The sequence below is a fragment of the Cotesia glomerata genome, linkage group LG1, assembly GCF_020080835.1.
Source record: "Cotesia glomerata isolate CgM1 linkage group LG1, MPM_Cglom_v2.3, whole genome shotgun sequence".
Lineage (NCBI taxonomy): Eukaryota > Metazoa > Arthropoda > Insecta > Hymenoptera > Braconidae > Cotesia > Cotesia glomerata.
Window position 1 is genome coordinate 9777776 of NC_058158.1, and position 26623 is coordinate 9804398.

The 26623-nt window shown below is 25.4% G+C and overlaps 2 protein-coding genes across 6 annotated transcripts; both read left to right on the forward strand.

Moving 5' to 3' along the window:
• The first annotated feature begins 7929 nt into the window (after nt 1-7929).
• LOC123259839 lies at nt 7930-16957 on the forward strand. Of its 4 annotated transcripts, none has more exons than XM_044720616.1 (3): nt 7930-8353; nt 9231-9409; nt 14539-14737. In XM_044720616.1, exons 1-3 carry the CDS (start codon nt 8270-8272, stop codon nt 14720-14722), a joined length of 447 nt encoding a protein of 148 aa, XP_044576551.1. In that variant the 5' UTR covers nt 7930-8269; the 3' UTR covers nt 14723-14737. The 4 variants fall into 4 exon arrangements, with proteins under 4 accessions (XP_044576551.1, XP_044576541.1, XP_044576533.1 ...); XM_044720606.1 differs by lacking the exon at nt 14539-14737 and adding an exon at nt 10095-10557 and having other exon boundaries at nt 7932-8353; XM_044720598.1 differs by lacking the exons at nt 7930-8353; nt 9231-9409; nt 14539-14737 and adding exons at nt 13407-13902; nt 15185-15339; nt 16607-16957.
• Nucleotides 16958-19830: 2873 nt separating this feature from the next.
• Nucleotides 19831-25632, forward strand: LOC123259823 (enolase). 2 transcript variants are annotated; one of them, XM_044720565.1, is made up of 8 exons: nt 19831-19848; nt 20007-20088; nt 20718-20811; nt 22823-22996; nt 23075-23232; nt 23351-23651; nt 24003-24289; nt 24831-25632. In XM_044720565.1, the coding sequence occupies exons 3-8, from the start codon at nt 20749-20751 to the stop codon at nt 25150-25152; spliced, it is 1305 nt and encodes a 434-aa protein (XP_044576500.1). In that variant the 5' UTR covers nt 19831-19848; nt 20007-20088; nt 20718-20748; the 3' UTR covers nt 25153-25632. The 2 variants fall into 2 exon arrangements, with proteins under 2 accessions (XP_044576500.1, XP_044576493.1); XM_044720558.1 differs by lacking the exons at nt 19831-19848; nt 20007-20088 and adding an exon at nt 20313-20333.
• Nucleotides 25633-26623: the final 991 nt, after the last annotated feature.

Below are 26623 nucleotides of genomic sequence, written 5' to 3' on the forward strand. Positions count from 1 at the left end.
AAAAAACTCTAAGAATTAATAAAAGAAAAATCCAAACCAAAAAAAAATAAGATGTAACCGTTTCAATTTTAAACGTTTTAAGTTAAACTAAATATATTTTCCCAACATTAAAAATTACCCTCGAAGAATTTATAACATACGCACTTTAATAAAACGTATTTATTTATCAATTATTATTTATATAAATAAATAATATCAAAATATTAAGTTGATGAAATTAGTAATGAAGAAATATTAGTAGTATATGAATAATTAATAATTAAATAAATTGTTTAGCTTAAATTGCAACATAGTCCAGAATTTAATAAATAATAAACAAACAATAAATAACTAATAAATCGAGATAGCAAATAATAGTATGGTTTAATTAAACAATAATAATTAAAGAAGTACACGGAGAAAAAAATATTGCTATTGTAGTGATCCAGTGGATCGTGAACGTAGTATTGTGATTAGGTCAAAACAGCCCGTGTAAAAATGATATGATATCATTATGACGCTCATAATGAATTTCATATTTTTACACTAATATGAGATTCATATAAAAGCCATATCAATACATTTGAAACCAGTAATAAGTAAAATACTTATGAAAACGAATTTTTTTTTAACTAGATTATAATAGTATATTACACATCTAGGGCAGTAAAATAAGAAATGTCTCAGATCACATGTAATTGTTGTCCGAGGCGAAGCCGAGGTCAATAAACATGTGATCTGAGGCTTTCTTATTTACTGCCCGTGGTGTGTATACTATTTTTCTCCTCGACGGAGGCGGAAAGCGGCATTTTCATTTAGCGCAGCGGGAGGAAAATTGACGCTTTCCGCCCGGAGGTGAGAAATAGTATATTACACACCTAGGGAAGTAAAGTAAGAAATGTCTCAGATCACATGTAATTGTCGGCCGAGGCGAAGCCGAGGTTGACAAACATGTGATCTGAGGCTTTCTTATTTACTGCCCGTGGTGTGTATACTATTTTTCTCCTCGACGGAGGCGGAAAGCGGCATTTTCATTTAGCGCAGCGGGAGGAAAATTGACGCTTTCCGCCCGGAGGTGAGAAAAATTTTTATTTTTCTTGTTGGAGAAAGAAAATTTCTAGTAATTTGATTATATTTTATTATAAAATTTGATCTACACGGATCGGTCACATGGGGATTCGTGACCAATCCATAGTGACAAACGTATAATTTCATACTGAAGTCATAATAGTATCTGCGTAAACTCATGATGGAATCAGGCTGAAATTTTTCAAATTCATTATGTTATTGTAATTATATTGTTGCCTTTTATTCATAATTCAAGAAAAAAATTTTTTTTTACTGTTGGAAATTCGTTAGGATAGTATCTCCATCATGATATTAACATAATTTCATTATGAAATCATAATGATATTGAATTGAATTCAAAGTTTAATGGTAATGATGGTCATATCTGCATAAAATCATAATGATATTTTTAGCCTTTTTAAATCGTGATATAAAGTTATTGAGTCATAACTATATACAGGAAATAATGCAAAATAATTAAATTAAAGTAATTTTTAGGACGATATAAATTGTTTTCAAAATAAAAAATAATTATCTTAAGACGAAAAAAATTTTTCAGTTAAAAATTTTTTTTAAACCAAGATAGTCAATGTTTTTCTAAATATTCTTCCAAGTTAAAAAAATCAAGGAGGAAAGTTAAGTAGTTCAACAGTATAACTTACCTTTCTGTTCAACAGAAAGGTAAGTTGTTCAGACAGAAAAAATTAAAATTTTACTAATCTACTTAAGAAAGATTCGTTCTCACAGGTATTTTACTTATTACGGGTTTCCAAAGTATTGATATGGCTTATTAAAGCATTATGATATTCATTATGATATCTTATCATTTTTACACGGGAGTATTGTAATTTTCACAATATTATAACCTGATATACTCAATACTTCGGATTCTTATATTCACTTGCCGTGGTATGTGAATATGTCAAAACGTATTGTGATTATAAAGAAACGTTTCCTTACTACGGTGAAACGGATCGTGATTATGACGATCCACGACGCCTTCAGCGCCACCACGCATAACCAAATTTGAAACTTACAAGTGGATTTGTTTACAATTTTGGTGATGAAATAGTGATAATTACATAAATTAGTGAATTAATAATAATAGCGATATAGATGATTGGGTTGTTGATAAATTACTCGAGTGAAATCTTGAAAAACTTGTGTCGATTTTTGAAGGCTAGTAAAGAAATAAATCTTCCTATGTTAACTGTGTTAATGCTGTGTCCGTGGTTATTGTATATAATTCTACTGCGTTGATAAGGAAAAACAATGTACATTATATATTGTATTAAATAAATAAAATTTTTGTTTTCATAAAAGTTTTTTTTAGCATAAATGATTTGATCCCATACTGTTTTATACAAAAATATGTTATTGTATGAAATATGTACAGTAATAAAGGAGTAAAAATTCCATTAAAAAATTTTTTTCTTATGATAAAAATATTTGCCTCTTTTAAATGAATACTTCGATAGTCCAAATTTCTAGACTACACTGATAGGAGGATTTGTTTATAGTTAAAAAGATTTGTTAATATTTAATAAATGATTTATTAGAAGCCATTTGTTGGTCTTTAAAAAATATTTCTTAGTATTTAAAAAGATTTATTAATATTTAATAAATGAATATCAGATTTATTAAATACAAACAAATCATTTTAAATACTAAGAAATATTTGTTTAATATTAAAAAGTGGTCTCTAATAAATGATTTGTTAAATATTAACAAATATTATTTAATACAAATAAATCCTTCTATCAGTGTAATAATAATAATATTTGTAAAAATAAAAAAAAAAGTCATATGAGATAAATTCCAACAGTACTGCTGTAAGTCATTATTTAAACATTTTTAAACCTAACCCAATTCTTGACGGTCATAATCTACACAAAATTTTTTAACTAATCAAGCTACAAAAGGAATTTGTATTCATGTTAATAACAATAATATACCAAAAAAATAATAATCTGCAATAAAATATAATTAATATTTCATTCAAGACAACTAATCATCTATAAGCCATAGCAATATAGACACTCGATATCCAAACCCATGTGGATCGTGATAATCACGATCCACTAGATTGGGCATATGCGCATCTAAAGTATAGTCATGCGGGGATCGTGATCATCACTATACTGTATCGTGGTAATAGCAATACTTTTTTCTCCGTGTACTAGGAACGTGAGAGTAAGAGAGAACGCATTCATGGATCCTGACTAGAGTGGGGTGAGGCCCTTACTTTCCCGAGGCAACCTTAGGGAGAGGGCTAAGAATCTGGAAAAACAGAATCTTATTGGACAGTGTTTTCCCCAAACTTTACTAATAAAGTATAAACCGCCCAGAAAATCAGAGACCCAAACTTTTTGTCCAGTTCTAATCAGTCTAGAGAGTAGTACAGTAGTCTAATTCTAAGTCCACAGCTAAGAGGTACTCTCGTGCGGGAGTCGCACCAGAGACTCCCGTCGAGAAATCCTTTCTTTAATATGTTGATTATTTATAAAAAAGAATACAGTGTAATACTAATAAATTGCGTAAACAAAAGTAAATTCATTGAGCAAATTAAATTTTGAACCGAATAAAGTAAATTAAAAATCAAAGAATAAATAGTGATTAAAATAATTAATTGTCAATGAAACAGCTTCAGGTATTGTCTATCTTTTGTAATTCTCCAATGTAAAATTTGAATGTTAATTTACAATTAAGTAAAATTTGTATCAATCTAGTTTATGTTCAATAAGGTAAAAGCCCCAATAGATGATCACGTACCAGTATATGATCACTCCATGTATTTGTATATCTATATTCACAAATATAGGTATACAAATACATGGAGTGATCATATACTGGTACATGATCATCTATTGGGGCTTTTACCTTATATATTAAATAAAATGAATAATAATTTTTATTAATAAATCCTATCCCTCTAGTCTTCTGGGTTCCCGGTCTAGTGGTGATAATTCACCAGGATCAAAATAAATTAAATTCGTTTTTGTCCAATCTGGACATAACAATATTTATTTACGATATTTCTATTTCTAAATTATGTTTTTTCTATTTAAATTACTTTAAATGATTTTTTTTCTATTAAAAATTTATATTTTTAATACAAAAATATATTTTTTAAAATTATCAAAATTGTACTTTTTTGTCTAAATAATTTTTTTCTCTAATAAATTAATCAAATTAATTAAAATAATTTTTATTTAATTCAAACTAAGCTATTAGTTTATTTATTACAATAAAAAAGTATATTAATTTCTTATTAAATTGTTAAAAAAAATCCATAATTTTAGTATTAAATTTATTTCATTAATTTAAAAAATTAAAGTACAAATTTTTGTATCAATAATTAATTCTAATAAAATTTTTATTAAATTGATCCCTACACACAGTGTGAAAAATTAAATTCGCTAAAGTTGAAGAGATCGCGGCTCGACTAAGATCGATAAATTGATCTATACTACTGCGCAGTGATTATCCCGAAGTTGCTGACGCAATTTACTACACTCAATATTCATTACAACAAATTTATTTAATTAATTATTAATTGATCAAAAAAAAAAAATTATTAAAATTTAATTCTTCCGTAGTTTATCCAAAAACATTAAAAAATTTGAAATACATTATTGGAGGGGGAATAATTGTAGATTTTTCAGTCTGATGGCATTCTTCCAAGTTCAATTATTTTACACTTTGCTACAAAGCTGAATACATATTTAAAAAAAAAATAATAATTAAAATACAGAGTTTAAATTTGTAAAGTGATGTTTCATTTTATGGAAAGTGTACTGAAGTTTTTTTCACTCAGCTTTTAAAATTGATCGCTTGTGAGGGAGAATAGGATTGAAGTAAAATCTCAAGCTTTTATCTTCGCATTTAACTTTGATGAAAGAATTTTACGAAAAATGAATGGATAAAAATAAAGAAGGGATTTAAAATAAAATAAATAATAATAGTGTGATTAAAAATGACAGTAGCGAATGAGGTCGTGATTTTACAGGGAGTGGATAGCTGCGTCAACATTCTTCGAGAACAAGGCCGTAAAACAAATTATATTGAACCAATAAATATATATTTAAATGAATTTATTTGCAGCGCATCAATATAATTGTTCAGCAAATGAAAGCAAATTAAAACAAACTGTAGAAGATAAATGAATAAAAAAAAGTTATTTTGACATGACGAGATTTGACGTCATTGCAATCTCTGATCGCGGATTGGCTGACCGCAAGTCGGGCCTCCAATTCACTTGACATCATTCACAATTATCTTTAAACTGTTTATATTATTATATTATTGTACATTAAGGCTTTAAAATTGATGTAGGCGTTGCAGCGACGTTTGATCAAGTAAACATTATCGACAAATAAGATAGTACCCAATAATAATAATAATAATAATAATAATAATAATAATAATAATAATAATAATAATAATAATAATAATAATAATAATAATAATAATAATAATAATAATAATAATAATAATAATAATAATAATAATAATAATAATAATAATAATAATAATAATAATAATAATAATAATAATAATAATAATAATAATAATAATTATTTTTTATGTATTTTACTACGTCTTAACTTGTTGCATGATAAGTTTATTATCAACACATAATATATGAGGAATAATCGATAAATATTAACAATAATAATTTCCTCATATATGTAACGGCCATTGTCGTTAATTGAGCTATGGAAGTTTCTTTGATAATTTATTGCAGTGGGTTGAGTATATGCGTTTAATTAAATTTCCAGAGAAAAGACCAAAACCCTCATGATAACCCCATAACCTTCCCATCGTTCTTGCTATGTTTGTCTTATAAATTTAATAAGATCCGTGTTGTTTCGTGAAAGAAACTTTAATGCTTATAATATTATGAATCTTTATTTCTGATTAATTGAAAAAAATTTTTTTAATATCGTTTATTTTTGATTTTTATTAAAATTTACTTTAAAAAATTTTTATTTAAATATTTTAGAGGGTTCTGATTTTACCCTTGATTAAAATCGCGAATATTTTACTTTAATAAATTTTTTTAGAGCCAACTAATGAATTAATGAATTAATTAAGGCAGTCACTATGTGACTGCCGTAACTTGTAAATTAGAAGTAAATAAAATTTTGCTTTAATAAATAATGACTCTAGTTAAATTGCACTGTATTTTTTTAACTATTGACGTTTTTAAAGATATAAGCTCATCTTGATGTTATACTCATCAAGAGCTTTCATTTGAATACCCACATGCATTTTCATATATTTTTCATATATACATATATATAAAACATATAAATATATGAAAAATTGATGTGGGTACTTAAATGAAAGGCATTGATGAGTGTAACATCGGGATGAGCTTATTTCTTTAAAAATGTCTATAGTTCACGAGATACAAGGCAATTTCTTAATTTTGTTAAATTGCACTGTACTTTCTTAAATATTGACTTTTTTAAAGATATAAGCTCATCTTGATGTTACACTCATCAAGAGCTTTCATTTGAATACCCACATGGATTTTGATATATTTTTCATATATACATATATATAAAACATGTAAATATATGAAAAATTGATGTGGGTACTTAAATGAAAGGTCTCGATGAGTGTAACATCGGGATGTGCTTATATCTTTAAAAATGTCTATAGTTCACGAGATACAAGGCAATTTCTTAATTTTGTTAAATTGCACTGTACTTTCTTAAATATTGACTTTTTTAAAGATATAAGCTCATCTTGATGTTACACTCATCAAGAGCTTTCATTTGAATACCCACATGGATTTTGATATATTTTTCATATATACATATATATATAAAACATGTAAATATATGAAAAATTGATGTGGGTATTCAAATGAAAGGTCTCGATGAGTGTAACATCGGGATGTGCTTATATCTTTAAAAATGTCAATAGGTCACGAGATACAAGATCATTTCTTAATTATGTGTCTAGAGATAGAGCTTTTTCGAATACACCCTAAATACTTTAAGTTAAGACTTTTCCAACGATACCAAATTTAACCATAAAAACCCATTTTATCATATAAATACATTGTTCCAAAAATTTTGCTTATTCTCTTAATAATATAAATAATTAAAAATCTCGAATAATAAATATCAAAAATGAATTTCTAAGATCTTGATTTATTGTTTGAGTTTTAAATATCAATAATTTATTATTATTGTTCTCCTTTACGCGGTTTTTCCAATTTATAGAAAAAGTTATATATCAGCGATTAATTTAAAAATTTTCTTGTGATTGGGAAATATGTCTTTTACACGCTTGATTTGTGTAGAAATAATTACTTCGAATTGAAGAAATATATAATTTTTTTAAATTTCTTTCCGATAAGAATAAACTTTTTTTTTTTAAATAAAATGATTAATTACCTTGTTAAAAATATTTTGTTTTAATAAATGATTTATTTTCAGTTATTAACACCGAGTAAAATAATTTTGAATATTTATTACACTGAATGAGTATTGGTAAAGATAAATAAATATTCTTGTGAATGAATAAATATAATCTTGCCTTGATGAAGTGACACTTTATCAAAGGTCATCCCTTACTTGCACAATATAAATTAGTATGCCCCAAAAAGTGAATCTTTTGATAAAATTTCTTCTCAGCAGATAAAAGTCCATCAACACGAACTCGCGTAATACAACTAAAACACAGCATGTAGGTATATATCGTCGAATTAACAACGTTTTAACCCCACTCTCCGATGCTGTTCATTTACACACTTGCTCAAATAACTTTTAAACTTTAAATTGTTACATATATTATTATAAGTTCTAGCTTAGTCTTACCCCCACCAAGTGGCCACGCTAGCCTCAGCCTATATAAACCCGCGGCGACTCGAAAGCATCCTCCAGCATTCTCACTCTCATCTAAACGAGAAGACGGTCTATGTTTAAAGCTTAAAGCCGGTAGAATAAGCGGTCAAATATTTCCAGAATTTTTTTTCTTGTCATTTACTTTTAGATTCATCTTTTGCTATTAAATAATACTCTTTTTAATTATTGTGTTACTGTAATTTACCCTGAGCGGGTACTTTTTTTAGTAACAATTCAACATTTAAGCCCTGTGTCAGGTGAAACTTTTTAAATAAAAGCGCGCAAGTGTAAGAATAATATTTTTATAATTATTACAAGGTGATTTTAAATACATCGTCAGTGATTTTAAAGAATAAAAAATGGCATTATTGAGGTTTCGTGTTGTCACTATTGTAGCTGCCTTTTGTTACCTTTCTATTATTGACAGTGCGGCTATTACTGGGGTGTGTACTATTTAATTAAATATTTTATTTTGTTTTTTAAATTAAAAAAAAAAACATTTTTTTTGAGCCAATATTAATTTTAAAAAAAATATTTTTTACTCTTAAAAATTTAATAAAAATTGCCGAAATTATTTTAAAAGTTAAAATTAACTGCAAATAAAATTGTTGAGTAAACAAGTGGTAAATATTGCATCACATTTTTACCAGCGATTGTAAGAGCAATGATTTAATTCTCAATTGAAGATTAAAATAAATTTTAATTAATTATTTATCTGTAAAAAATTTATTCGGCGTTTTAATTAATTGTTAATTAAATTATTAAATAAAATTTTGATAAAAAATAAATTTAATTGGGAGAAAAAATAATTAGAAGAAAGTTAAAAAAATAAAAATTTTTGATAAAAAATAAATTTAATTTTGAGAAAAAATAATCTGAAAAAAGTCAAAAAAATAAATTTAATAATTAGAAGAAAGTCAAAAAAAATAAATTTAAAATTGTAATGCGAGTGATTCATCGTATATAAAATAAAATGTGTGAGAGCTGATTACATATATTTAAGTCAGTAGCATGAACCAGATAAAGTTGATCCTGAACTCGTACGATCCCTCGGTACCGAGGTTTTCATTCATGAATTCGAATGCATTCATGCCTACACTCTTATTACTCGCTCGTATCATACTCACACCAGCATTACACATATGTGTATCCAGCTACTCTTTCATGGTCGCTTCTATTTCATTCAAATGCCACATATGTACACAATATATACCTTTATTGCAACTTCAGCGACCCAAATCACCGTTCCGGTTTCCTTTTTTATTTCTATAAAAAATAAATGAAATTTTAATGTAATTGTTCTGACGATTTTAATTACAGGAAGTAACCGAAAAATTCGACCGCGGTGCTTTGAATGACACGCCGAAGTTAAATTTTGAACATGGTACTGAAATTAGTACCAGTAATAAAACCGAGATCACTATTTGCGATAAACAGCCATGTGCTTGGGCTATTTATTATCCTAGTACACGGACAGTTTACACCTATATAACGAATACGTAAGTATTTTTGGTAATTATTTACAAGTGGGGTCCACCTTATTAATTTTAATTTTTTTTAACCAAATTTCTATTTGAATTTATTGATATATATATATTTTTTTTTAAAGTAAATAAAAAAATGAACAATTTAAAAAAAAAGTTGATTATCACAATTTAAAAAATTTTCAAAATAATTTATAAATTTTTTAGAAAATTGTTATTCAACTTTCTTTTTAATTGTTCGTTTTTTTATGTACTTTTCAAAAAAAAATACATCAAAAAAAGATAAAATAGAAATTTTATTCAAAAACATAAAAGCCAAAATTTTTTCCAACTTTTGAAGGCAAAAAAACTATCAAAATCTTTATTTTTTTATTTTACGACATTTTTTTAAAAAATGTTAATTTTTCACCTACACGGAAAGAACAAGATGACACTGGATATCATCCCAGATTATACTCAGTGATATCTGGATTATACTCATTGTAATCTGGATTATACTAGTTACTATCTGAAATTTTTTTTTACTCAATATAATTTGGGATGATATCCAGTGTCATATCTTGTTCTTTCCGTGTAGATATAGTCAAAAATAGGGTGGGCCCCACTTGTAAACAATTATCGTATTTTTCTCTAATTTAATTTAAAAAATTTATTGACTGACGCTTTATTTAAAAATTTATTTTTTTATTTTATTTTTTAGCTGTAAATGCCCAGAGCAAAAACCCAGTTGCGATAAGACACACGATGACTTGTCTATCAGCGCTTACGTTCATCATTGTCGTCCGAGAACAATTAATAGTGAAAATCCGGAAATTCTTAACGAAAACTAATTATTTTTCTAATACTGCTAATTTATAAATTAACTGTAATTTTTATTTCAAACAACTTTATGTATAGGAGAGTTAATATTTAAGTCAAAACTTATTGGTATTAATTATAATAATTATTTTTATTATAATGATCAATGTAAGAACTAGTTTGTTATTATCTTTCAAATTTTCGTGAAGAAAATATTAAACAAAACGCAAGTTTTTTTTATATTTATATTTTAAGAAACTAGTTTTACTGCCTTGCAAGGGCAGATAACATGTATTGTGCTTTTTTTTTTCTCGAGAATTTTTAATGTGCCATAATAATTACATCTAAGGGTACTAAAAATTAAATTTTGACATTATTTGTTCAAAAAAAAAAAACCAAACTGATAATATTTTTAGCTTGTGTAATTAATTAGTATTTTATTCTAGTAAATATTATTTAAAAAGAGTATTTTACAGATGAGAGCGATAGTCATGATAATCAGAAGCAGATAATTATTAATATTTGTGTATTTGATTTTTTTGTTTTGTAATTTTTATTATCAACTTTTTAAAATTAATTTGTTATGTACTTAATGCTTAAAATATTGTTAGTTTATACTTTTTTTTTTAGAAATTATTTTTTTAATATTTGTCATTTTTTCTTTTTTTTTTATGTATCAAAAAAATAAAAAATCTTTTTTTTTTTTTTTCAATTTAAAATTATTTTTCATTCTGAATAAACAATTTTTATAAAATCAATTTTATTTATAATTTGTAATGATGAAAATAAGAAAATAATAATTAATCGTTACTTAATCATTTGTACAAAATTAAATCTGGAATTTTTAAAGTACACACTCTGAAAAAATAGATTATATTGTATAAATTTATAATACCTAATTATAATTTAATATAGATTTAAATATTAATAAACGAGTCAGCTGACATTAAAAATTTTTCAATAATATTTTTTGACTAAAAATGACGAAAAATATTTTTTTAATTAAAAAAAAAGAAAGATTAAAGTTTCTTCTTTTAAGAAAAATACTTAAGTACGTAACAATTGAATTCTAATCTTTATTGTTCATTAATCCTCCTGAATATACAAAACTCCATAAGTAATATTTATCAAAATTATTTCTAAGAATTAACTTTAATGAGCGTTAGTTGTATTGTTGTACTAACTTCTTAAGCTTTTAATCGGACCCGTAAATAAATATAAAACATCAAGAAGTATAATTTTGAATTTGATGTATTTGTATTCAGTATTTAACTTAACATGTAATATTCATTAATAAATAAATAAATTATCTTATATACTTAAAAAAAAACTTTGTTAAATTATTAATTAAGCTTGAATTTTTTATATTAGTTCAGCGCCTTCCGATAGGTGGCGACAAGTAGTTAAAACTTTCCCCAAGCAGACCGGTATGTTAAGTAATATACTGAAGGATCTTAAAAAATTGAAATAAATAGTTTTAATGTATCTTCAGTAATTACATAATATTATCTGAAGAATAATAAAATTTTTTTTAATTAAAAGTCAATTTTAAAATTTAATTTTTAAACTTTAAATGCATTAATTTTAAAATAATTTTTTTATTATTTAAATTTTATTAATTTTTACTAAAGAAATTTTTATTAATTAAATTATTTATTAAATAAATTTAATAAATAAATAAATAAAATTATTTTCTTCACGCAAAAAAGAAAAATGTAAAAATTACATTATAAATAGTAACAAGCGTCACTTCATATAAAAAACTAGAAAAATTGCAGTTTAATTTAACATTTTTGTAAATTCAAACTTTGAATCTTAATTTTCAGAACTTTCAATGTAATATTTACATTTTACAATGTAATTCTTACAAAATCTGTAATAATTACAATCTGAAATTGTAATTTTTCCAGTTTTTTTTTTTATATAAAGCGCCACGTTACATTATATAATTAAATTTTTGCCTTTTTCTTTTTTCCACAGAAAAAAAAATATTCTCTAATCTAGTATATAAGGCAAAAGACCCAGTTATTGACACTTGCAATTTTATTTTAATTAAAAAAAACAAATCATCTCTAATAAATTAATAAATGTCATTTTTGAATTATAAATTCTAATTGATTTTTTGGGAACATTTTATTTTTTTAATTAGACTAAAATTGCAAGTGTCAAACAACTAGGCTAGTGTCAATAACTGGGTCTTTTACCTTAATTTTTAAGAACTTAATATTGTTAATTTGAGAAGAAAAATTCTTAATTTAAGGAAATTTTACTTGATTAAAGAATTTATCGTCTTGATTCAAGACAATTACCCTCGTCAAAATTATATTCATGTTTCAAGAATTTTTCTCGTGAATCAAGTTCATTTTTTTTTCAGTGTGTTGATTCATGAATTTTTCCCTCGATTTGTTAATTTTTTTTTTTTTGTATATAAATATACCAATACTGACCATTGAGTCCAGTCAATAATACTTAAAATTTTTGAGGAGTCTTTGATAACTAAGTAAATTTGTAACTTTTATCTGAGAATGTAAATAAACACTAAAGTGACAGGTCTTAGCCTAATCACAATCATAAACTAATAAGAAATCCTTATCTTCACGATAGATTTTATTTCGACAATCATACACTGATATATTCTCAGAAATTTAGTGTAACTAAACAATAAATTCAAATCTTTTAATTTACTTTATTAAGCCAGTAGTTAATTATTTTTTTTCTCTATTTAATAAAGCACTCAACTAATGTAAACAAAAAATTGTGTTTACATCCGCACAATTCAAGGAAATTGGGTAACTTCTAACATAAACATAGCATGATATTTTTCTATTATTATAAAAAAGTTTTCCTAAAATAAAATTTAAGCCAACTTCGATGTAAAAGTGATCTCCTATGCGTCATTCATTATATTTATATAATAAATAATCTGGAATTTGATTATCATTTCGCCCCGCTTCAAATTCTTTAATGCGATTGATGGTCGTGCACCACTTCGTAATTATTATTAAAGAGTTAAAAGACTTTTTTACTTATCGGCTTTTTTATCTGATCGAAGTACAACGTAAACAAACACAAACTTTTATTACAATCAAAAATGTGGTCAATATTTTTGGGAATAATTAAATTAATTTCAAAGTTTGGAGTAGAGAAAAAAATTTTTAATTGAAAAATTATTACTAAGAAGCAAATGTAAAATAAATTTTTCATCAGTCATTTATCACAATTTCCGGTGATTTAATCATTTTAGAAAGACGTATTTCATGGATTACGGTTTCTACGCCGAATTTTTCCTAAGAGTGGGATTTTCTGGTCTAATCCATGACGATTATACAAATATTTATAAAATTAATCTATATTCGTAGTCATTTCTTTTATCATTTTCTTCTCCCACCATTACCCATAGGTCATCAATGAAGACCTTAAAAGCTGACGACGACCCGCTACCTTTTCATTTTTCACGGAAAGTCGACGAGTGAGGTATATATTCACGATAAACTACTTAATAGTACGCTTGGTATTCAAACTTTAATTATTGTTTTAACAAATTTGATATTATAACAGTCTACCGTGAAAATTTCCTCTAAAAGAAAATTAATTTTTATTTTTTAAAATAACAAGTGTGGAAAATGATGTTTAATCATATTGTTCTAATCGTCATCAGCTTTGCCGTCGCTGAATTGGCTATTGGAGAATCCGCGGCCATGAATTCAGAGGTAATTTATTTATTATAGTAATTAATAATTTAGTTTTTTTAACAAATTTTTTAGAATAATTTATTAGATTATTTTTTATTTTTTACTTAATTAAAAATTAATTCTTTTTTTTGATTACTCAAAAAATGAATAAATACTTGTTTAATTAATTAATTAATTAATTAAAATAAAATTACTAAATTAATTAATTAAAATGAAATTAATTAATTTAAATAAAATTACTAAATTAATTAATTTAAATAAAATTAATTAATTAAAATAAAATTAATTAATTAAAATAAAATTAATTAATTAATTTTAATAAAATTAGTTAATTAATTTCAATAAAATTAATTAATTAATTTCAATAAAATTAATTAAATTATTAATTTCAATAAAATTAATTAATTTTATAGAATGAATCTGTTAATGGAGTAGAATTAACAAATAAAACAAGTAAACAAAACGATTCCAGTGAAATGAGAATTTGCAGTTTTAATACACCATGCGGTTGGTATATTTACGACAAAAATCAATTATACGGATTTGCAAGACCCTTCAAAAGTTTTATATTAAACAAGTAACTTATAAATTATCATTAAAACTTCAGAAAAACTTTATTAAATTATTTGTAACAAATGTAATTTTTGAAAACAGATGTAAATGCAAAGACGAGACGTATCGTTGCATAAGGACTTGGGAAAATCTTTCCGCTGGAGCATATGCTTACCACTGTCGTCAAAATTCAACAAAGCACGATAAATTTGCCCCAGATCACGATATATATTCACGAAATGACGAGTCATTATATCTATCGCAGGACTTTACTATAGATGACTAACTTTAAATACTTTGTTTTTATTTTATTTTATTTAAGACCGATGGTTATTAATTAAATATTTAAGTTTTATTATAAGAATTAGTGTAAGAATTTGTTACATTATATTTTTAATAAATTGAGTGCGATTGTTTACTCATTTATTATTTATTATTTTTAATAACAATTCACATTAATTTATCTTCAAAAATTTTTCGCATTTATGGATTCCAAAAATTTCAGTTCAAAATACATTTTAATTACAAGCTTCGAAGAACACGTGTATATTAATCATACACTAAGATAAGTAAAAGATACCGGGGTAATAAATTAACTTCTTTATAATATTGACTAATTTTATTTTTTCGCCGCTTTTTTGCAAACTAATAAATAATAGATTAAAATTTTGCTTTTTTGGCATAAAAATTTTTGGCTATTGTCCAAAAATAATTAATTGATAAATTTTTTTTTTTTGTGTAATAACAGGTCGGGCCGATTCATGATGTAGAACCTGAATTTTCCCCGATAGTCAAACGAAACTCATTGAGTGAAAGATCTTGTGGTACAACGATGCCATGTGGGTGGTTAGTTTATAATATGGTTGAAGGTCGAAAAAAATTTACAAGCTTTTTATTGGGCAGGTAATTAATAAATAATCCTTTTACGCTTCTTAATTATGATTAATGGTTTACTAAATAGGTAATAAAACACCCCCATGAAAAAAAAAATATATTTTGAGATATATAAAAAATATATTTTAAATGTATTAAAAATCGATAAAAAATTTGTAAAGTAAATATATTTTTAATAACTAACTTTTGGACGATTTTCATATATAATTTAGATATATTCAAAATATATCTTAAAATATTTTAAAAATAGATAGCTAAAAATATAAAAAAAATTTATTTGAAATATATAAAATATATATGAAAATTGGCCAAAAGTTAGATATTAAAAATATATTTACTATACATAATTTATATATTTTTTATAGACTTTTAATATATTTAAAATATAGTTTTTATCTATTTCGACGTATATTTTTTTTTCATGGGAGCACAAAAAAAAAATTTACTTGAATCAAGTAAATAATTCGGCTGTCCAATTTTAAAACACAGTAGGTAAACCGCCCAATAGATGATCACGTACCAGTATATGATCACTCCATGTATTTTGTACATTTGTATATCTATCTTCATAAATATAGGTATACAAATATATGGAGTATCATATACTGGTACATAAATCATCTGATTGGGGCTTTTAATCTTACTAATAATTTTAAGATATTTTACAATTTTTTTTGTTAAAAAAAAAATTTGCGCGCCTAATTGATAAAAAATTTGATTTATGAATAAAAAATACTTGAATATAAATAATTTTAAGAAAAAAAAATAAAATTAAGGTCTAAAAGTTATAAAAAATGCAGCAATACTAAAAAAAATCAGGTATAAAAATTTTAAAATTGAGCAGCCGAATTTTGAAAAATTTTATCTTCTTGATTTGAAAAGAAAAATTTTTAAAATAAGAAATTTTATTTGATTCAAGAATTTATCTTCGAGATACTCTTCAAAATTTTTTTCTTGGTTCAAGAATTTTCATCTTGATTCAAGTTAAATTTTTTTCAGTGTAATAAAGTAAAAGACCCAGTTATTGATACTGGCCTAGTTGTTTGACACTTTTGATTTTAATCTAATAAAAAAAAAAAAAATGTTTTCAAAAAATCAATTATCTCAAAATTTATAATTCAAAAATTGTATTTATTAATTTATTACAGTTGACTTGTTTTTCTTTTAATTAGAAATTTAATTAAAATTAATTTTAATTAAAATTGCAAGTGTCAATAACTGGGTGTTTTACTTTAATTATCTAGAAAATACTAAAACAATAATTTTTGAATTAAAGTTGCAAATGTGACGACGGACTTCGCTGCGCCTTTGGAAAAGAAAAATTGTCTACTGCAGTTTATGTTTACTATTGCACAAATACAACTGCTACGGACCGATTGGCACCCGATCATGATATTTACAAACCGGGCGTGGAATTGTACCAGCTTTTCAGCTACGTACCCCGGAAATAAATTGAAGAATCAATCCGTAGAGCTTTTTTTTTAATTCAAAAGTAATAACACGTTCTATATGAAAAAAAAATTCAGTTTCTCTTAATTATGATTTTAGTATAGAATAGATTTGACTAAAAATGACCAATATTGTTTTAATATACCTATTTCTTCTTAAAATAATGTACAATTTTAAGTTGGAGAGTTTAAGACTGATTTTAAAGTTTTATTAATAATTTATAATACTAATAATTTTTTTTTTGATACTATGGACTGATTTAATTTATTTTAAATCATAAGATTAAGAAAATGTTAGTTAAAATGTCAGTTTAATTACGTGTATTAAAAATAGTTTAAAACTTCGTAATCTAAATTGTATTTTGCTTAGAAGAAATAATTGCTTGGAATAAAAATAAATTGTATTAATTTTAAAATAGAGAAAAAATGTTTTGAAAAGAATCTTAATAAAAATTTGACTGAATTAAACATGAGTTTATTTGTTTTTTTAGATTTATTTTGTGGTAATTAATTACGAGTAATTATTGAGTCATTGATTAAACGGTAATTTTATCGCAAACATAAGAGGAGTAAGCGGGTCAAGAAAATGCAGGGTTTACACTTGTTTAGATGGCGGACGTTGGAGGAAAATTGAAAGAAAAGCAAAACTAGAATTTATTACAAATAAATAAACAATATGACATTCCATTGATTACTTCACGGTCATATCTTTAATGCATGAAAAATTAATAACCTGTGTAGTAATTATTTTAATACTTTAAGCTTAGTTTTTATATTAACTTTACTGTATAAAAATATATGATTAAATATTAATTATAAATAAAATTAATAATGAAGAAAGCGGAAGTAATTGATTAAAAAAAATTAGAAATTCATTTCTTCTTATAAGTATTTAAGCTGCATTCGAAAATGCGCTATCTCTAGATACATAATTAAGAAATGACCATGTATCTCGCGAACTATTGACATTTTTAAAGATATAAGCTCATCCCGATGTTACACTCATCGAGACCTTTCATTTGAGTACCCACATCAATTTTTCATAAATTTATATATATTATATATATGTATATATGAAAAATATATCAAAATGCATGTGGGTACTCAAATGAAAGCTTTTGATGAGTGTAACATCAAGATGAGCTTATATCTTTAAAAATATCGATAATTAAGGAAGTACAGTGCAATTTAACATAATTAAGAAATGACCTTGTATCTTGTAAACTATTGACATTTTTACAGATATAAGCTCATCCCGACGTTAGACTCATCGAGACCTTTCATTTGAGTACCCACATCAATTTTTCATAAATTTATATATATTATATATATGTATATATGAAAAATATATCAAAATGCATGTGGGTACTCAAATGAAAGCTCTTGATGAGTATAATATCGGAATGAGCTTATATCTTTAAAACTGTCAATAGTTATGGAAGTACAGTGCAATTTAACATAATTAAAAAACGACCTTGCATTTTGTAAACTATTGACATTTTTAAAGATTTAAGTTCATTCTGATGTTACACTAATCGAGAACTTTCATTTGAGTACCCACATCAATTTTTCATAAATTTATATATATTATATATATGTATATATGAAAAATATATCAAAATGCATGTGGGTACTCAAATGAAAGCTTTTGATGAGTGTAACATCAAGATGAGCTTATATCTTTAAAAATATCGATAATTAAGGAAGTACAGTGCAATTTAACATAATTAAGAAATGACCTTGTATCTTGTAAACTATTGACATTTTTACAGATATAAGCTCATCCCGACGTTAGACTCATTGAGACCTTTCATTTGAGTACCCACATCAATTTTTCATATATTTATATATATTATATATATATGTATAAGTAAAAAATATATCAAAATGCATGTGGGTACTCAAATGAAAGCTCTTGATGAGTGAAACGTCGCAATAAGCTTATATCTTTAAAAATGTCAATAATTAAGGAAGTACAGTGAAATTTACCATAATTAAGAAATGACGTTGTATCTTGTGAACTATTGACATTTTTAAAGATATAAGCTCATCCCGACGTTAGACTCATTGAGACCTTTCATTTGAGTACCCACATCAATTTTTCATATATTTATATATATTATATACATATGTATAAGTAAAAAATATATCAAAATGCATGTGGGTACTCAAATGAAAGCTTTTGATGAGTGTAACATCAAGATGAGCTTATATCTTCAAAAATATCGATAATGAAGGAAGTACAGTGCAATTTAACATAATTACGAAATGACCTTGTATATCGTGAACTATTGACATTTTTAAAGATATAAGCTCATCCCGATGTTACACTCATCAAGACCTTTTATTTGAGTACCCACATCAATTTTTCATAAATTTATATATATTATATATATGTATATATGAAAAATATATGAAAATGCATGTGGGTACTCAAATGAAAACTCTTGATGAATGAAACATCGCAATGAGCTTATATCTTTAAAAATGTCAATAGTTAAGGACGTATAGTGCAATTTAACAAAAGTCATTATTTAAAAAAAAATTGTAATTTTTCAAATTTTTTACGTTTAATTTTTCTTCAAATTAAAAAAAAAAAAATTGTCAGATTTCGAGTAATTTAATTTTAATCAATAAATTACAACTTCTTAAACTAAAAAAAAATTTACAAATATTAAAATAACGAATCAATGACACTTGATTGATACATCCGTAAAAAACATGAATCAATATATCATTGACATTTTACAGGCGCCAATTGTATTTACAATCAAAACAAAAAATAATCTTAAATAAATATATAAATAGTCATATTGATTCTGAAAAATCAATTTCTTATCTAAACTATTTACTTTCCATTCACAAAAATTTTTCTTCAGCAATTAATAGTCAAGAGAAGAAAAGTAAATATTATTACCGCAAACTCAAACTATTTGAAATAATTAAAATCTATCCCAGATGTCAGCACCTACAAGCGCGCTTTTTTATCGACCGAAAGTCTGAAAGTTTACGTAATCACCAACATCAGTTTTTATTGATCTTAATATTCAAGGTCACTCGTGGAATCCCCGTAAGTAACATAAATCAAAGTAAAAACTAAATAAAAAATAAAAAATAACAAGAAAACTATTATTTCTTCTTTATAAGTAGTAAAATTTAAAAATTTTTTCATTAATTTAAACACACATTTTATTAATCACGTCATTGCTTAATAATTTATATTTTCAGAGGTCACAAGTAGGTCGTCATTTTTTTCAGTCTACATCCAACGTTCGTGTCATTCGTGTCGATTGTCACGCGTTAGCACAAGGTATTTAATATTTATTATTCTAACATAAAATTTATATAATTATTAACAATTTCAATTATTAATTATTTACCTGTTAAATTAATTGCTTTTAATAATTATAAATCTTGAATTTAAACTTATATTTTTGGATTTTAAATACTTTTCGCTAGTTAGTACAGTAAAAAATCGATTTTTTAACAGAGGAAATATATCATGTACGTATTACGTGCCGGGAGTGGTTTACTCAGCAGATATTTTACTTTAAGGTTTATAATTAGGATATTTTTATTTTATTTTATTATTAATTAAAAATTGTTTTTAATATTTGTAAAATTTAATTATCTTGTTAATTTATTTTATAAAATTACTTTGCTTAGAAACTGTTATTTTTAGATGATGCAATGACCTTGGCAAGGTTAAAGTTGATAATGAGATAATTCAGAAGTTAAATATGATAAGAAAGTGATTTTTTACTTATTGAATATTTAGTAATTTAGTGAAATTACGCTAATTACAAATGTAAATTTTTTGTTAGATATATAAGTCTGATCGTACGATTATAGTTATTGTTACGTCAGCTAATTGAATAATCACCGCTGACATTGTTAATATTGAACTAGTTTTATTTAGTTTATTGTGACATGTTTCAGATTTTCTACCTGTGAATTTAGTTGTTACACAATGCCGATCCAAAGTATTAAAGCACGTCAAATCTACGACTCTCGTGGTAACCCAACTGTCGAGGTAATTTTTTTTTATATTTTTACTTTTAAATTTATTATTTAAATAATTAAAAATTTTTATTAGTTTTTTTAACAAATAAATTATAACAGAAAAAAAAATTTACATAAAGACATTAATAAAAACTAATTGAAATTTTTTAAAAATAATTTTCTGTAACTAATTTATTTTTTTTTGGAGTAAATTTTAAAAATTATCAATTCTTTTTTTTGTTAAACGTTACTAGCAACCTTGCAGTCACTATGTGACTGCCGTGATTTGTGAACTATAAATAAATAAAATTTTGCTTTGTTAAACAATGACTTTTGTTCAATTGCACTGTAATTTTTTAACTAAATACGTTTTTGAAGATATAAGCTCATCCCGATGTTGCATTCATCAAGAGCTTTCATTTGAGTACACACATGCATTTTCATATATACATATATATAAATATATGAAATAATTGATGTGCGTACTCAAATGAAAGGTCTCGATGAGTGTAACATCGGGATGAGCTTATATCGTTAAAAATATCAGTTGCCAAGATAGCAAGGGCAGTTCTTAATTATTGACATTTTTTAAGATATAAGCTCATCCCGATGTTACACTCATCAAGAGTTTTGATTTGAGTACCCACATCAATTTTTCATATTATTTCATATATACATATATATAAATATATAAATATATGAAAAATTGATATGGGTACTCAAATGGAAGGTCTTGATGAGTGTAACATCAAGATGAGCTTATATCTTTAAAAATGTCAATAGTTTACAAGATATTTGTTAAAATGCCCTGTACTTTCTTAACTATTGACATTTTTAAAGATATAAGCTCATCCCGATGTTACACTCATCAAGAGCTTTCATTTGAGTATCCACATCAATTTTTGATATTTTTTTCATATATACATATATATAAATATGGAAATATATGAAAAATTGATGTGGATACTCAAATGGAAGGTCTTGATGAGTGTAACATCAAGATGAGCTTATATCTTTAAAAATGTCAATAGTTTACAAGATATTTGTTAAAATGCCCTATACTTTCTTAACTATTGACATTTTTAAAGATATAAGCTCATCCCAATGTTACACTCATCAAGAGCTCTCATTTGAGTACCCACATCAATTTTTCATATTATTTCATATATACATATATATAAATATATAAATATATGAAAAATTGATATGGGTACTCAAATGGAAGGTCTTGATGAGTGTAACATCAAGATGAGCTTATATCTTTAAAAATGTCAATAGTTTACAAGATATTTGTTAAAATGCCCTGTACTTTCTTAACTATTGACATTTTTAAAGATATAAGCTCATCCCGATGTTACACTCATCAAGAGCTTTCATTTGAGTATCCACATCAATTTTTGATATTTTTTTCATATATACATATATATATAAATATATAAATATATGAAAAATTGATGTGGATACTCAAATGGAAGGTCTTGATGAGTGTAACATCAAGATGAGCTTATATCTTTAAAAATGTCAATAGTTTACAAGATATTTGTTTAAATGCCCTGTACCTTCTTAACTATTGACATTTTTTAAGATATAAGCTCATTCCGATGTTACACTCATCAAGAGCTTTCATTTGAGTACCCACATGCATTTATGATATATTTTTCATATTTACATATAATATATAATATATATAAATATATGAAAATTTGATGTGGGTACTCAAGTGAAAGGTCTTGATAAGTGTAACATCGGGATGAGCTTATATCTTTAAAAATGTCAATAGTTCACGAGATACAAGGTCATTTTTTAATTATGTATCTAGAGATAGAGTATTTTCAAATGTAGCCTAAATACTTATCATCATAAATTGACTAAAAAATATAAATGCAATTTTTAAAAATAATTTTCTCCAATCAATTTATTTATTGATTAATGAATAAATCTAAAAATTATATAGTATGTCTATTTATTCAACTGTCATAAAATTGACTGACTCCAATATACCCTAGCAAGAATATTCAAAAATAATAAACGGGTTATTTTAGGTTGACTTGGTGACTGAAAACGGATTATTCAGAGCAGCTGTTCCATCTGGTGCTTCCACTGGAGTCCACGAAGCTCTTGAACTCCGTGACAATGACAAATCCAAGTACCATGGAAAATCAGTCTTCAAGGCTGTCGAAAACATCAACTCAATTATTGCTCCTGAATTATTAAAAGTAAATATTACATTTATCAAAACTTACCTTTATATTCAATGCATATACAATAAATTTCAATCAATAATTAAATTCTAGGCTGGACTAGAAGTAACTCAACAAACAGACATCGATAACTTCCTGTTGAAACTCGATGGAACCCCAAACAAGGCTAAGCTAGGCGCAAACGCTATTTTGGGTGTTTCCTTGGCTGTCTGCAAAGCTGGAGCTGCCAAGAAAGGCATTCCTCTTTACAAGTAAGTGATCTTATTCTAATCCCTTATATTAGAGATAACATTTTTTTTGCCGGAGTGTTACATCACTTTCATAAGGGGTTACGTCAGGGTTATTGATTAATAATTTTTTTTTTCTTAGATACATCGCTGAGTTGGCTGGAAACAAGGACATCATTCTCCCAGTGCCAGCTTTCAATGTAATCAACGGAGGCTCTCACGCTGGTAACAAACTTGCCATGCAAGAGTTCATGATTTTGCCCGTTGGCGCTGCTAACTTCACTGAAGCCATGAAAATGGGCAGTGAAGTCTACCATCACTTGAAAAATGGAATCAAGAAGAAGTTCGGGCTTGATGCTACTGCTGTTGGTGATGAGGGTGGCTTTGCACCAAACATTCTTGAGAACAAGGAAGCTCTTAATTTAATCATTGATGCTATTAAGGTACAATTTATTTTTTTTAAATTTAATTTAAAAAAAAATGTAATTTATAAAAAATTTATTTTTTACAAAAATTTAATTTATAAAAAATTTATTTGAAAAAAAATTTTAATTATAAAAATTTTATTTAAAAAAAACTAATTTATAAAAAATTTAATTTATAAAAAATTTATTTAAAAAAAAATTTTAATTATAAAAAGTTAATTTAAAAAATAAACTAATTTATAAAAAATTTATTTTTTTAAAACATTTAATTTATAAAAAATTTATTTTTAAAAAAAAATTTAATTTATAAAAAATTTATTTTTAATTTTTACTTTGCAAAAATTAAATAATTAATTTTTATATAATTAGACTGCTGGATACGAAGGAAAGATCAAGATCGGTATGGATGTCGCAGCCTCTGAGTTCCACAAGAACGGAAAGTACGACTTGGACTTCAAGAACGAAAAATCAGACCCCGCTACTTACTTGGAGCCAGATGCGTTGAAAAATCTATACTTGGATTGGGTCAAAGATTTCCCAATTGTGTCTATTGAAGATCCCTTTGACCAAGATGGTTGGGACTCCTGGACTTCAATCACTGCTTCCACTCCTATTCAAATTGTTGGTGACGATCTGACAGTAACCAACCCAGAAAGGTAATCTATCATTTTTTATTTTTTACTGACAAACAAAAATTACTTTAAAAAAAAAAAATTTTTTTGGTACAAAAAAATTTCTAAGTATTTTGTTTTCATTATAAATAATTAATTTTTTGAGAAAAAAAAGCATCAACATTTATTTTTTTTTGTATTATACACGAAAAGAACAAGATTACACTGGATATCATCCCAGATTATAATGAGTATAATCCAGATATCACTGAGTATAATCTGAGATGATACCCAGTATCATCTTGTTATTTCCGTGTAATATGAGTAAACAAAAAAAATTATTTCCAAAAAATTCTTGAGACAAAATTATGTAAAAAAAATCCAGTTTTGATACTTGCAATTTTATTTTAATTAAAAAAAAAATTAATTTTTGAGTTATAAATTTTAAGATTATTTTTTTGAGAACATTTAATTTTTTTAATAAGAATAAAATTACAAGTATCAAAAAAATATGAATAAAATTTTTTTAATAAAAGAATTTTTTTTCTTAAATTTAATAAAAATTTATTAATTAAAAATTTTACAGAATCAAGACAGCAATTGAGAAGAAAGCTTGCAACTGTCTTCTCTTGAAGGTCAACCAAATTGGCAGCGTTACTGAGTCAATAAACGCTCACAATTTGGCCAAGAGCGCCGGATGGGGTACAATGGTGTCTCACCGTTCCGGTGAGACTGAAGATACATTTATCGCTGACTTGGTCGTTGGTTTGTCGACTGGACAAATCAAAACTGGAGCACCTTGCCGTTCTGAGCGATTGGCCAAGTACAACCAAATCTTGCGTATCGAGGAAGAACTTGGAGCCAATGCCAAGTTTGCTGGGGAGAAATTCCGTCACCCAACTGCCTAGATACACTGTCCAACTTACACGACGATTATCAACAGTTATATCGTTCAATGACTACTTTATCTTGAGTTACAATTAACATTAGTGTTTAAAATTGAGACAAAAAAAACATTACCGCAGATTATATTCCTTTCTGAGTACTGTGGAAGTTCAAGTCCGTTGACTAGAGTTTCATTATATAATAGATGATAAATATTTATAACACACGTTGCTAGTAATATTTATTCAATTATTAGTCATTGTTTTTTTTTATTGTCTGATTTTTTTTAATGTTTAAAAAAAATCTGTACCCAACGCGTAATATTTCTTGCTGCCTTCAATTTGTTAATTGAAATACTAAAGAATATAATTAAAGGATATCAGTGTAAAATTGCTGTTGAAAAAAATAATAGTTTATAACAATGTATTGCTGTTGATCTGTAATCTTCCTCGGGAGTATTGTCGATGGAATCAATAATTAATAAAATTTGAATTTAAACACAATATTTGTTTTTTATTACTAAAATTATTTTATTTAATCTATATTATTAAGAAAATAAGAAAAATTTTGTTTCCTCTATTTCTAGATACATAATTAAGAAATGACCTTGTATCTTGTGAACTATTGAAATTTTTAATAATATAACCTCATTCCGATGTTACACTCATCGAGACCTTTCATTTAAGTACCCACATCAATTTTTCATATATTTATATATATTATATATATGAATATATGAAAAATATATCAAAATGCATGTGGGTACTCAAATAAAAACTCTTGATGAGAGTAACATCAGGATGAGCTTATATTTTAAAAAATGTCAATAATTAAGAAGTGACTTTGCTATCTTGTCAACTAATGACATTTTTAAAGATATAAGCTCACCCTGAAGTTACACTCATCGAGACCTTTCATTTGAGTACCCACATCAATTTTTCATATATTTATATATATATATTATATATATGTGTATATATGAAAAATATATCAAAATGCATGTGGGTACTCAAATGAAAGCTCTTGATGAGTTTAACATCGTGATGCGCTTATATCTTAAAAAATGTCAATAATTAAGAAGTGACTTTGCTATCTTGTCAACTAATGACATTTTTAAAGATATAAGCTCACCCTGAAGTTACACTCATCGAGACCTTTCATTTGAGTACCCACATCAATTTTTCATATATTTATATATATATTATATATATGTATATATGAAAATTATATCAAAATACATGTGGGTACTCAAATGAAAGCTCTTGATGAGAGTAACATCGGGATGAGCTTATATCTTTAAAAATATCAATAATTAAGAAATGACCGTGTATCTTGTGAATTATTGACGATTTTGAAAATATAAGCTCATTCTGATGTTACACTCATCAAGAGCTTTCATTTGAGTACCCACATCAATTTTTCATATATACATATATATAATATATATAAATATATGAAAAATTGATGTGGGTACTCAAATGAAAGCTCTTGATG

Excerpts from the sequence above, each read along its gene's own strand:
- LOC123259823 (XM_044720565.1), top strand. The coding sequence starts at position 20,749 with ATGCCGATCCAAAGTATTAAAGCACGTCAAATCTACGACTCTCGTGGT. Across the intron at positions 23,233-23,350 it reads AAAGGCATTCCTCTTTACAA|ATACATCGCTGAGTTGGCTG; the intron begins GTAAGTGATCTT and ends TTTTTTTCTTAG. Across the intron at positions 23,652-24,002 it reads TAATCATTGATGCTATTAAG|ACTGCTGGATACGAAGGAAA; the intron begins GTACAATTTATT and ends TTATATAATTAG.
- LOC123259839 (XM_044720616.1), top strand. The coding sequence starts at position 8,270 with ATGGCATTATTGAGGTTTCGTGTTGTCACTATTGTAGCTGCCTTTTGT. Across the intron at positions 8,354-9,230 it reads ACAGTGCGGCTATTACTGGG|GAAGTAACCGAAAAATTCGA; the intron begins GTGTGTACTATT and ends TTTTAATTACAG. Across the intron at positions 9,410-14,538 it reads TACACCTATATAACGAATAC|ATGTAAATGCAAAGACGAGA; the intron begins GTAAGTATTTTT and ends TTTTGAAAACAG.